This window comes from Gopherus flavomarginatus, chromosome 4 (genome assembly GCF_025201925.1).
Source record: "Gopherus flavomarginatus isolate rGopFla2 chromosome 4, rGopFla2.mat.asm, whole genome shotgun sequence".
Classification (NCBI taxonomy): Eukaryota; Metazoa; Chordata; order Testudines; family Testudinidae; genus Gopherus; species Gopherus flavomarginatus.
Genome location: NC_066620.1, coordinates 7285992 through 7298832, shown reverse-complemented (window position 1 = coordinate 7298832; position 12841 = coordinate 7285992). Strand labels below are relative to the sequence as shown.

The window sequence follows — 12841 nt, the reverse complement described above, 5'->3', positions numbered from 1 at the left end:
TAACACCTTTTGAGGGAGTAGGGAGAGGGGGAAGATTGTCTTTATATGGCTCTATTCCTCCAGTGACACTCATCTTAACTACCCCCAAAGTTATTCCTAGAGAAGATTTAACTGGGACAAGCTGGACCAGGGCGCCCATTACAAACTTTGGTGCTCCAAGCTAGAGAGGTGGAGGGGATATCTGTGCCTCACCAGCCTTCCTGCTGATGGGGTAAACTGATGGTGAGCTCCCTCCCTCTCTGGTCCAGCCAGAGGAGGAAATCCGATCAATTGTGAATCTGTGCTGGCCCCAAGGATTCAGGCCCAGACCTTCCCGTCAGAACCAAGGTGCCTAAATCTCTGTGAGGATCTGGGCCTGAGGGGCCCATGGTGTTTAAGGCTCTGCTGCCAACCTGCAATGTCTGTTCCTGTCCTCGTGTAGCCAAGAAAGCAACACCAAGTGAAGAGAATTCAGCGCTGTGCCTGTGAAAACAGACCTAGCCGACCAGAGACCGGCCCTGATCTGTGAAGTCATGCAGCGCCGAAGCTTAATCAAACGAGAAGAAGAGCGAAAGGAAAGTGTATTCTCCGTGGTAAAAGCGGTGCTGAAAGTTCACAGCCAGACCCCTGAAAGAGTGGGCACATGTAGCAATCCTGGTACGTAACCAAGCAACTGTTCGATGCCATGTCACAGCGACCTGGCAACAGCTGCCCAAGGTGATGGCACGAAGGGAAGGTTTGCTGCATCTGAGGGGGAAATGAAAGGATTCGGAGCTGGGCGCACCTTGTTAATTAGGAAATGCAAACGGTAGAAATAAACCTTCTTGCAGGGATTTCAGATCCAATCATTAGAACCAGTGCACCTAAACCGGCAGCATCAGATGCTGCGTGAGAAGACAACGAAAGGTGCAAGCAGATCCCTGCACCTGCATGAACCCCTGGGGGCAATGTACTGGATCATGGCAGGATCATGGCCTCAGTGACTGAGTGACCAGAAATCCTCCTATGCCCACAGGGCTCCAGGGACACTGACCTGCTGAGCCCAGCTTTCTTTCCATCTCATCCCTATGGGCTGTTTGTAGTTGTCTTTTGAACAGACAAGCGGATCCATCTTGCAGATGAAGGATCCATGCAGGATGGGACTGCAACTCCCACTGCTGCCCCCAACTGTCTGATACCGCGGCAGGGAGGAAGGGTGGCTACTCCCTTGAATGCTGCACTACATGGTGGGCTTCTGGAGTCCCCTTAATTAATGAGCAAGCGAGCAGCTAAAAGTTCACCCTATGACTTTGATCCAGGTGTCATTCAGGAAGACACACCAGAGAATGAACTCCCCCCGCACGCCCCCGACAGACACCAGAGATTATTCCATCAGCATAGCATAGTCAGCCACACAATTCCACCTCTATGCTCAAAGCGGCCCCTGGTGACTGATCAACATCTGCATTGGAGGCGGCTGTTGCTCTGTGTTTCCAACCAAGCCACCCAGCTGGGGGGGGAAGTAAGAAGGAATAGAATCAGGTGAGTAAATAATAAAGCTTTGTACAATGATGAGGTTAAAACAGGATAAGTTATTTTATAACCTTAAGCCTCTGGCTGCTAGCTAGGGAGGCTTTGGCAAGCCGTGTTGCTTAGTGCTGGTGCATTTCCAGATCTCACCACTTGATTTATTAGTTTACTTAAAATCATGCATGTCTCAAGGAGGTACTTTTAGGCCTGCGCTTGCAATGAGCAAGACTCCGTGGGGAGGCAGGGTTTTTGCTCATGTAGATTTCGTTGTGGGATAAGGGCCACGATCCTCACGCCATGCCTCACATTAGTCACACCCAAAGCAGCATTCCAATCCAATCTAGCCACTCGGCATTTCTTTTCTAACACTGGAGCATGTCTTACAAGCCTTGTGTTTTGCTATGGGAAAAATCTCTAGAGGCAGTCATGGAATAAAGGTTTTAGAATGTGACCTTTTCAGGGCATGGGCTCTTTTGGTAGGATTATATAGCACTGACCATGATTTGGCTGCTATAGAAATACACAAATAAAATAAATAATAATTAATAAAACTTAGCGGAAATTTTAATACAAGCAACTCTTGTAGGATTTGAATGCGCTATTTTAGCCAGAGAAAGACAGATACATTACCTAAGAGGCTAGATAATGCTATAGGCACAATGCACAAAGAGTTAAGAGGTATAGCCTAGTGCACTTAACTTCTCTAGTTTGTCCCTTTTGAGCTCCTGTAGCCAGCCACCTCCCCCTACCCCTTATAAAAGCAGGAGCCTTGGCATTTTGCTATTTCCTTGCTTGCTGGCTGTTCCTTCTGCTCCTTGGCTCCCGGTGTGTTTTGCAAGTGGTTTCTGCTTTTTGGTTTAAGAAGTGACTGGTTTATAAGGGCAGTGGAAACTTCTACTACTGGTTGCAATTTAGTGTGGCGTAGGGTGTTGTGATGGAGTATTAGGAGGGGTAGATAAACAGATAAACAACTGTTGTATCAAATAACTGGCTCCTTGTGTCTAGTCGTGCTGGTGGGTGGTGCACCTATCTAGGGTTTTTAGGACTATTGGTTTAATTATAACCTTGAATGTCTATGTGGCTCCCATCTTTAGAAAATGCACCATATCTGTTGTGCTGAAACTGTGCCAGGCAACAATCATGGGGCAGATCATGTCCTCCTCTGGCACAATCTAGTGTGGGGCCTGGGAGACGAAACCCTGTGAATTCTCCCTTGTAAATCATCCTCTGACTCTGTGTCTGGAGGGGGCTGTCTTGCTCTGCATGGAACCAACTGGTGATCCAACCTCCAAATCCTGTGGCTCTGGAGATGTCTCTGCTCCTCCAGCTTCCTGCCAGGGCGACCGTAGTGTAGACATGAAGAGACACCCCTCCATGCAGTGGGGAAAGGGTTTCAGTGAGTAGCGGGCTAACACAGCTGGGGCCTCTGTTGCCTTTGCAGCAGATTTCCTGGTGAGGGCTGTGAACAGATCACTCCGGGGTCCCTTCCCACACAGGCAGCCTTAGGTGGAAGGAGATGCCACCTCCATAATATCATCTCCACCTGTCCACAGTCCCTCCAGATCCTCTGCATCCCCATGCCGGGGACAGTCCAACACCCTTCTCTTTGCCTTCCCGTGAGTCCCCTCCACTCCACACAAATCCTTGAGTTTCCACCTCCCGGCACTGAAATCAAGAAGGTGTCGGAGAAGCCCAAGGGCAGAGTGCTCATCTGCAAAGGAGAAACGGCAACCTTCTTTCTCCTTTGTGTCCCACTAAAGCTATCCCCTCGCTGCCACGTGCCCCATCAATCCTAAGGCAGGTGGTGTTCGGGCCTGGCCTTGCATGTGAGGTCAATGGGAGTGACTCAGTGCAGGAGTGAGCCCTTGACTGGTATAGCCAAGGCCCAACTCCCCAAAGAGCTCAGGTTCCCACGGTTCTGAAGAGAGGGAGGCATGGCATTGGGAGCTGAGCACTGACTGAGGTGCCCAAATGGCAACAATCAGCCCAGCCTGCAGCTGCTGAGCCCAGCTGGAAACTGTGCCTGAGTTTCTGAAGTGCTCAGCACCCGCTGTTGTCAATGTTCAGTGATTCTGCAAGTCAGGCCCTGATGCATGAATGAATGGGCGGGGTTGGGCTAAAACTCTCTGCTTGTTACTTGAAAATATCCCCCTTCTGTGGGTAGGGACGCAGTGTAACCTGCCTTAGCTGTATTTATGGGTTTGATTTCTATTGCACTGCACTGTCCAATATTTTTAACTACAAGAGTGTTCCTAGCTGCTGAGTGCTCGCCCTGGGGCCCGCAGCCACTTTTCCTGCTAAACGCCCATCGGCTGCAATCAGGACTCTCTCAGTGGAGAAACTGCAGACAGCTAACACCCGGGTCGAGCAACAGGCCTCTTCCCGTGGCACGGGGCAGTGATGTCATAGGGACAGGGGTTCCAGAAGCCTGTGGCAGTTGAAGTCTGCCAGGGCATATCCAGCCCAGGCCATGGTGGGGAGGGAGGTGTACTCACAAACCTGAAGTTTGGACCTGGGAAGCACATACTGCTGCTGCTTCTCCATCAAGGCCTCTAAAGCCCAAGGTGCGTGAGAAGGTAGAGAAGTGGCCCCAGTATCTCTGGCTTGCTTTCGCCACCGTCCCCTTTCTGCAGATGGCTTCTCTCCATCAGACCAGCTGGGCAGGTGAAGGGGACTGACAGGAGGGATGATGGTGCTATGCTAGAATTGGCAGCAGGGAACTAGCTAGCCAGCTGAGCCCTGGGTTCTGCCCTGTGGTGCGGGATGGGCCAGGACTCTGCTACTCTTCTCTGTGGGGTCATGCAGCTCATTAGACACTGAGCTCGCCTGCACATAGGGGAAATCAGTGCCCGGTTTATCAGCAGCGGTGCCGCTGTGCTGCTGCTACCAGCCACTGAGCAGCTGGTCATGACTGGGTGGTATAAATGCATAAACCCCGTCTACGTTGTTGGTGGCAACAATGCAACTGTACCGGGGCTGGAAAACGTGTGCTGATTTTCCCAATGTAGATACAGAAGGATGCATCTTGATTGAAGCAAAAAGTCTCAAAAGTGGCCCCTGACTTTGGATGCCTTGATGCTCAGACATCAGCCTGACTTTTCAGACATGCTGTTGAGCCGGAAGAGGCAGCAAAACGTTATTACAAGTTAGATATCAAGTTAGGTGTAACCTAGAGTCTCTCTTTTTTATTTTAAATGGGATAGAAAATGAAGTTTATATAGGACAGAAATTGTTCAGTCACCAGGGAGCAAGGGCCTTATCTGGGAGGTGTCTGAGGCATTCCTGGTGCACCGCTGGTGCCCAAATGCAGGGTGCTAAAGAACCCAAATGAGGGACATGCCAACTATTCATGCAATGATGCACATTTAGTATCCAACTCTCTAACCGCAGGTTCATGCTAATTTACTCCTGATGTTAATAAGCTTCAGCCATCAAAGCAGGGAGATGGGGAGTCGGCTTTGTACGGAACGTGACTCACGTTGGGATTAAGACAAGGGAGGAATGCTTGGGGGACGCTTGCTCTGTGGGACTGTTGGTCTTCCAGGGGGACACAGAGGTGTGATATCAACATTGGCCTTTGATTGTTCTTTGCCTCCTTCCCACCCTCGCGCTGCCGCTGTTGCAGATCATGGCGACCAGAACTCAGAAGTTCAAAACATTTGTGTCTGAGCCGATGGGCGATAAGGACGTTACAACAGTGGATGGCATTAACGACGAGCTTGGACTAAAATTAGCCGCAAAGGGTTTTGACAAGGTAACCATCTTTTCCTCCCAGTCCTTCCCAACCTCTGTTCTATTTATGGGGACTGTGAAAGGACTTGATTTTAAGACTGTTCTGGTGATTTTGCTCTTGTGACAGTTTCTCCTGCTATTATGGTCTTAAAGGCACTTCATTACCATCACTTGCTCTAAACTCTGCAGGGTAGTTGTGCTGAATTATTCAAAGGAGCAAGACTGAATGTTGTTCAAAGGGGCAAACTCAAATCTCTTCAATCTTAAACTGAATGCATCATGAGAGTTCTTTACAGTCCAACTGGAAATATTCATGCCTTTGGGGTTTGTAAACCCATTTTTCCCCCTGTTGCAGAATTTGTTTGTAAGAAAGCCACAAGGACTTCCCATGGGAGGGTGAGAATACAGAATTAAAAATATATATGTCAGGCATTCGTTATGGTGAGTCTGGCAGCAGCTAAGCTAAAGGAGTTTGAGCTATTAAGTTTCTAGTGCTGGCCTGGGAAATTCCATCACTGGGGAAACTGACGCCTCTGCTTTCTTACTACTTTCCTTGAATGCTAGTTAGCCATCTCCCCCACAGGGAAAACATTTTTCCACTTCTAGGCCAGTTAACCTTTTGTGCATGTTGGTTGAAAGGAAGTGAACAGAAGGGGTGTGGGAAGATCTCTGTGTAGATTTCAAGAAGAGTAAACCCTGCTCCACCTGTCTGTGTTGGGGATCAGTTTTGTGTAATTACTGGATCCGGTCTGCACCCGTAACATCGCTACCAAGTCAAGTAGTTAGGGCAGAACAGACTGCTATGGTCACTGCATGCGTGGCCTTCTCTCCTCCTAGTACACGTGCATCACTTTGGTTACCATGGGATGCAAGGGAAGCAAGTCAGACAGCAACAGATATTTGATGCCACCTTCTTTTGTTAAACTGTAGTAACCAGGTGACAGCAGGGTTTGAGCTGTGCTGCTGATCAGGTAATGGGCACCTCGGACTGCCTGGTCTATTTCCTGCTGGAGTTCTAATGGGACAACTGCAGAACCCGTGAGCTAACTCCTTTAGCAGACAGTGACTGTCAAGGCAGTTCAGTGTTTAGGCCCAACAACCCTGAGCCTGTCCTTGTCTTTTGCAATAGCTAACCTTTCAGGCTGCAATCAAAACGGGTAAGAGTGGATCGAAGTGGGGACCAGTTCCTGGCTGATTCACCTCCGGCACAAAAGTTAGGACAGACCTTGTTCCAGTGGATATGGAGTGGAATTAGCCTGAGGCTGACCAGACAGCAAGTGTGAGAAATCAGGATGGGGGGGGGGGGGAAGAATAGGAGCCTATATAAGAAAAAGCTCCAAATATTGGGACCGTCCCTATAAAATCAGGACATCTGGTCACCCTAGTTAACCTGCAACAGCCTCGCATCGTGAAAACAGCCTCTTTCGAGGGAGCCGGTCAGACAAGGCCCGAGGCTGCACTGCACACAGTAGTAGCACTGATACTACCCCGGAGAAAGGAAATGAAGAGAGGCTCCTAGCACCGTTAGAAGAGGAGCCTATCACCCCCTTGTGTCAGAGTAAACCTGGCCTCCCTTTTGTTCTGGAGAGCTGAGCACCAGGCTAAAAACGGGCACAGTTCCTTATCCTGGCAGAGCGCCGCTAATGAAGTAATCGAAGGAAGAGAAGCAGTTACTTGTCTGGCAAAGCTTAGACTATAAAGTGGCCCAGAGTTTCAAATTAACCAGCTCCTCCAGGGTATGGAGTCAAATGGGTGGTCGGGGGAAACTCGTTAGCAGTGCTAACTCGTTCTGTTCCTCCCCCTAGGCATACATCCTTCTGGGCCAATTCCTCCTGTTAAAAAAGGACCATGCGGTTTTCCAAAGGTGGCTGAAAGGGGCATATGGAGCCAGTCCGAGCCAGGCTCAGCGGTGCGCCTCCTGTCTAATGGACTGGTGCTATGCTTTCCTCTAGGGAGCTGGCTGCTTAGCCCTCATGGTGTGTTCTGCAGCGTGCAATAAAGTCTCTCCTGCCTTGAACTGTCCAGCCTCAATGTCTTCTTCTTAGATGAACAGAGTCTCTATTGCCCCCAATACGAACTGTTATATGTTCTTGTGCGTGGTGATTAAGTGGGTCAAATTCTGTCCTTTGTTATCCCTGAGCTACCCCACTGAAGTCACTGAGAGTCTGGCCCAACAACCCCCTGCCCACAGGGCAACCTGGAACTTCTCACTCTTAACCGAGCTGTTCTCTCTCAGACCCAGGCTCAGCAAGTTAGAAAAGCATGTGCTCCAACGCTGACCCCAGGAATGGCCTGACTGGGGTCACTGGGCTACCTGTAGACTGGAAGGTTAATCAGGGGTTTAAGTACCCGGCCAAATCAGAGCCTAAGAAGCAGGGCCGGCGCAACCCATTAGGCAACCTAGGCAATCGCCTTGGGCACTAACATTTAGGGGGCGGTGACTGCGGTGGCTGGATCTTCTGCCGCCTCTGTCGGGAGCAGCATTTCAGGGGCGGGACCTTCTGCCGCCTAGGGTAGCAAAAATGCTGGTGGCGCTCCTGCTAAGAGGGGAAAGCTGGTCTTGTGGTTAAAGCGCCGGGCTGGCTCCCAGGAGATCTGGGTTCCATTTCCAGCCTCCCCTGTGTGACCGTGGCCCACTCACTCAGGCCGACACTTTCAAAATCAGCCATTGACTCTGCCTGACACACTGAGCATGTGATGCTGAGAATTTGCTGCTTCTATGGGAGCAGCAGCTCCTCAGCAAATAAGGCCCAAGATGTCTCAGGGACTGCCCTGGAAAGGGGCCCTAACTTCTTCCTGCTCTGTAAAAGCAGGTAACCCACTTCCCGACCTCTAAGGGAGGCTGTGTTCATACAGATATTTGCAAAGCGACGTGAGCTCTTCACCTAAACACAGTGGAAATACGCACAGACACCCTGGCCCCAATGCTGCTAGAATGGCATAAAGAAGCTGGATTTCCTTGGCACAACAATGACCCTCCGCTGCTCCAGGTCTAGGCCTGCCAGGGGCACAGGTCTACTATCCTGAGCATGCTGTCCCAGCTAGCCCAGGCTGACAGAGCTGTGCCTGGGGAAGCTGCTATAATCTAGAGCAGCTCTGGTTGACACTAGCTGCACCTCCCAAATTGTGGGTCCATAGGTGTCTTAAAGCCTCCTTTGTCTGCTAGGCTGTGCCACCTCTGAGTAAAAGGGAGGGCAGAAGAGTTCCCCCTGAGATTCTTGGGCCTCTGCCCCCTTTTGGCCTTTCATATGCGTATCTCCATTGCAGTGGCGCTGGAACATTTTTTTACAGTGGGGGTGCTGAAAGCCGCTGGTCCCCACCCCAAACTTTACCTCACACCCTCTGCTTAACTCCAGTCCATGCTCTCCCACCCTCCAGACCTGGGGCTCGGGGGGGAGGAACGTGGACAGGGATAAGGGGGATGAGACCCCACTTGTGGGGCTGAGAAAAGAGCCTCGGGCACAAATCCTGGGCATCTGGGACTCTACGTGTAGGGCCGAGAACAGAGCCCTGCATGCAGGTCAGGCAGCCGAGAGTTGGGACCCCAGGTGCGGGGCAGGGTGGTGGGACCTCACACAAAAACTGGGGGTGCTGCAACACCCGCTGCACCCCTACTTCCTGCACCTATGCTCCGCTGCTATAATCTGAGGTGCTCTGCCTCTCCCTACTGACCTTCCCCATGCTGGTTTGCTTAGCGTTCTGATGCAGGATTTTTCTGTTGCTTCACTTCCTGGTGCAAAGTTTTGCTTGCGCTGGAAAAGCTCCATAAAAAAAAAGCTAGTGAAATTCCATGTTTGTGGTGCCCATGAGGGCAGTTCAAAGGTGCTCACTTTACATATAAAAGGATGGGCTGGGTTTTTCCAGCCCTGCAAACTCAGCCAGGGCTCCGAGCTGAGCTGGGTTATTTCCTGTTCAAGGTGATCGGCAAGAACAGATCTGTGACATCTGTGGGCTAGCACAGGTGTCCTAGATTAGAAACTAACAACCAGTTCTGATGAGGATGCACAAGAAGCAACAGACTGCAGCTCCTTTCCTGGAAGATGAATATGCCTGACCTAGCTCGCAGGAGGAAAAAGCAGTGAAAATATTATTTGTGTCACTGAAGTCAGCAGATGGGACTCTGACTAGATGCAAGGAGCAGATTAGCTGAGAATGAAAGTGCTATTTGTATGTAGGTGTCAGACTTCCAGGGTCACATTCCAGTTAAAGTGGCAGGCTGAATTCCAATTCTACATCTCCAGTGTTGCAAAGGGGGAGAAATCTGACAAGGTCCATCTTCCCTTCTTCAGAAAACCCTCTGACCAGCACAGAGGCCAGGCTCTTTCTTCTGTGTATCTCCCTAGGCCGCTGAAGATATCACCATAGAATATCAGGGTTGGAAGGGACCTCAGGAGGTCATCCAGTCTAACCCCCAGCTCAAAGTAGGACCAATCCCCAGATAGATTTTTGCACCAGATCCCTAAATAGGCCCCTCAAGGATTGAACTCAAACTCTTGGCTTAATAGCAGACATCAATTTGTTCAAACCTGGAGGATAATAATCTGATAAGTAACAGCCAAAGTGGATTTGTCAAGAACAAATCAGGGCAAATCAACCATATTTTCTTCTTTGCCAGGGTAACCAGCCTAATGGATGCAGGAGGAGCAGTAGATGTGATGCATCTGCACATAGAATCATAGAACTGGAAGGGACCTCGAGAGGTCGTCTCGTACAGTTCCCTGCACTTGTGGCAATACTAAGTATTACCTAGACCATCCCTGACATCCCAGGTGTTTGTTCAACCTGCTCTTAAAAATCCCCAATGAGGGAGATGCCACAATCTCCCTAGGTAGTTTATTCCAGTGCTTAACCATTCTGACAGGAAGTTTTTCCTAATGTCCAACCTAAACCGCCCTTGCTGCAATTTAATGCATTAATAAGGCTTGTAACATAGTCCCATGTGACATTTTCATACACAAACAAAGAAAATGTGATCTCGATGAAATTACGGTAAGGCGGATTCACAGCTGGTCATAAGACCATTCTCAAAGAATACTTATCGAGTGTTTGCTGTCCAAATGGTTTGCTGGGAGGATATATCTGGTGGGGTCCTGCAGTGGCCTGGTTTGGGTCTAGTATTTCATTAATGACTTGGATAACAGAGTGGAGTGGATGCTTATAAAACCTGCAGCTGACACCAGCTGGGTGGGGTTTCAAGCCCTTCGGAGATCAGGAGCTTAGAATTCAAAAATTTGAAAAATTGGAGAATTGGTCTGAAATCAACAAGATGAAATTCTGCACAGACAAATGCAAAGTACTACACTTGGGAAGGAAAAAATCAAACACACTGTGATGGGCTGGACCCCCTGAGATGTCACCTGGGGTGTTGGGCCACCACTGAGTCAGACTTTTCTGCCAGCCTGGGCCCCCTTTTACCTGGTCTTGCTGGGCCAGGCTCCCCAGTTTTTTCCAGCCAAGCACACAGGCAGGGACACACCCAGCTGCACAGAGAGATACAGATCCGATCTGGGAAGGCTTAGCTTATGGGGCTTGCCACAGCACCCAGATATCCATCCCCCTTTGGAGTACAAACCCCAAAGTATATGAAATTCGCCTCTTCCCTCAGTGTGGAGGAGGGTACAACTTCTCGCTCCCCTAGGTAGAAATCACATAGACTGGGTTATATTATAAACCAGAAATAAATGTATTAACTAGTACAGGTGTATTTTAAGTAGTTAAGGAGGTAGCAGACAGAACAAAGCAGATTACTAAGAAAATAAAACAGAGCACGCAAACAAAGCTTAATACACTAAAGAAACTGGTTGCATGTAAGTTCTCATCCTAAATGTGGTTCTAATAATCTTCTTCACAGGCCAGATGCTTTTCCAGCCTGGGTCCAGTTCTTTCCCCCAGTTCAGTCTTAATTGTTTCCAGCAGCCATCTTGGGTGGGGTAGCCGGGGAGAACTGATGGCCTGGATCACCTCACTCCCCACCCTTAAATAGGATTTGTGTAAGGTGGGAGTCCTTTGTTTCCCTTGTTTGAAAAACATCCCCCAGCTTCTGGTGGAAAACTACAGAATTCAAGATCATAGAATATCAGGGTTGGAAGGGACCTCATCTACTCCAACTCCTTGCTCAAAGCAGGGCCAATCCCCAGACAGATTTTCACCCCAGTGCCCTCCTCAAGGATTGAGCTCACAACCCTGGGTTTAGCAGGCCAACGCTCAAACCACTGAGCTATCCAGGTTCTAGTACCAAGTGATATGGTCACCAGCCTCTGTAGGGCCCCAGTAGCCATTCTTCACAGGCTGACCCACACGTTCACAAGAAGATTAAGCTCTTTTACACTCCTTTGTCTCTTGCTGATGGGCCATCAGCCCTGTCCAGCTTTCTCCTTGTTGTAGCTGAAATGTTAGCCAGCGGGAGGGAGGGGATCACCCACAATAGCATAGCTGAAATACAGATACATGGTCAATATTCCTAACTTCAGATACAGACATGACACAGGCATACAAGTTGGATAATCGCATTCAGTAAGTCATAACTTTTCCAATGATATCTCACATGAGCCATCTTGCATCAAGTGTATCTCAGTTATGTCATTTTCACATCACAAGCACATTTTCATAAAGACCACGGAGTGCAACATCTCACACACAACTACAAAATGGGGAATAACTGGCTCGGCAACCCTATGGCAGAAAAAGATTGGGGGTTATAGTGGATCTCAAGCTGAAAAGGAGTCAGCCAGGCTAGGGAGAGTAAGACAAATGTCATCCTGTGATGTATGAACAGGAGTGTTGTAAGAAAGACGCAGGAGGTAATTGTCCTGCTCTATTCAGCACTGGTGAGGCCTCACCTGGAGTATTGTGTCCAGTTTTGGGCACTGCGCTTTAAGAACGATATGAACAAATTGGAGAGTCCAGAGGAAAGCAACAACAATGGTAAGAGTTTTAGAAAACCTGATCTGTGAGGAAATACTGGAAGAGTTTTAGTGCAGGAAGAGCAGGCTGGGGCAAGCGGACCTGATTACAGTCTTCCAATATATTAAGGGCTGTTATAGAGAGGCTGAAGATGAATTGTTCTCCATGCCCACTGAAGGTCGGACAAGAAGCAATCGGCTTTATCTGCAGCAGGAGAGATTTAGTTTAGATATTAGGAGAAACTTTCTAACTGTAAGAGGACTGTTATCCCCTTACTAAACATTCAGTCGGGGTGTTAGGTTGCTAGCTCCCAGCACTAAAAGAGGAGGGATTGATGGCAAATCAGGACCCTCAGACTGACAGTCCCCAGGAACAATGGCGAGAGGCCTATGCTCCAGGTCAGCCTGATTGACAGGGCGGGCAGGCTAATCAAAGAGACAGAAGGCCAGGGTGGGTCCCATCCTCGTGTGAGCTGAAATTGCCTGGGTCAGAAGGAGTGGGGCTGAGCTAAGGAGAGAGCAGGGGCCTAAGCTAAGCTGCGAGGAGCAGACCTGCAGCCCAAAAAGCCAGAGCACAGCCCAGAGAGAGAGACCTGCCCTGGGAGGGGAGCTGCAGCCACCAGAGCCAGAGGGGCCAGACAAGCAGCCCAGGAAGCAGGTGAGAGCTCAGAGCAGAGTCACAGAAGCAGCCTGCAGAGCAGACCTGCCCTGGGAGCAGA

At 49.6% G+C, this 12841-nt stretch overlaps 1 protein-coding gene across 3 annotated transcripts in view; it reads left to right on the top strand.

The window, feature by feature from the left end:
• BANF2 (BANF family member 2) overlaps positions 1-7221 on the top strand; it is a 59431-nt gene extending 52210 nt beyond the window's left edge. For 2 of the 3 annotated variants that reach the window (XM_050952257.1, XM_050952258.1), the window contains exons 2-3: positions 5114-5242; positions 7026-7221. In XM_050952257.1, coding sequence (XP_050808214.1) covers positions 5117-5242; positions 7026-7172 — 273 coding nt within the window. In that variant the 5' untranslated portion in view covers positions 5114-5116 and the 3' untranslated portion in view covers positions 7173-7221. Of the gene's footprint in view, positions 1-6; positions 1501-5113; positions 5243-7025 lie in introns of those variants that run through there. The other variant, XM_050952256.1, reaches the window with a different exon arrangement.
• The last annotated feature ends 5620 nt before the right edge of the window (positions 7222-12841 follow it).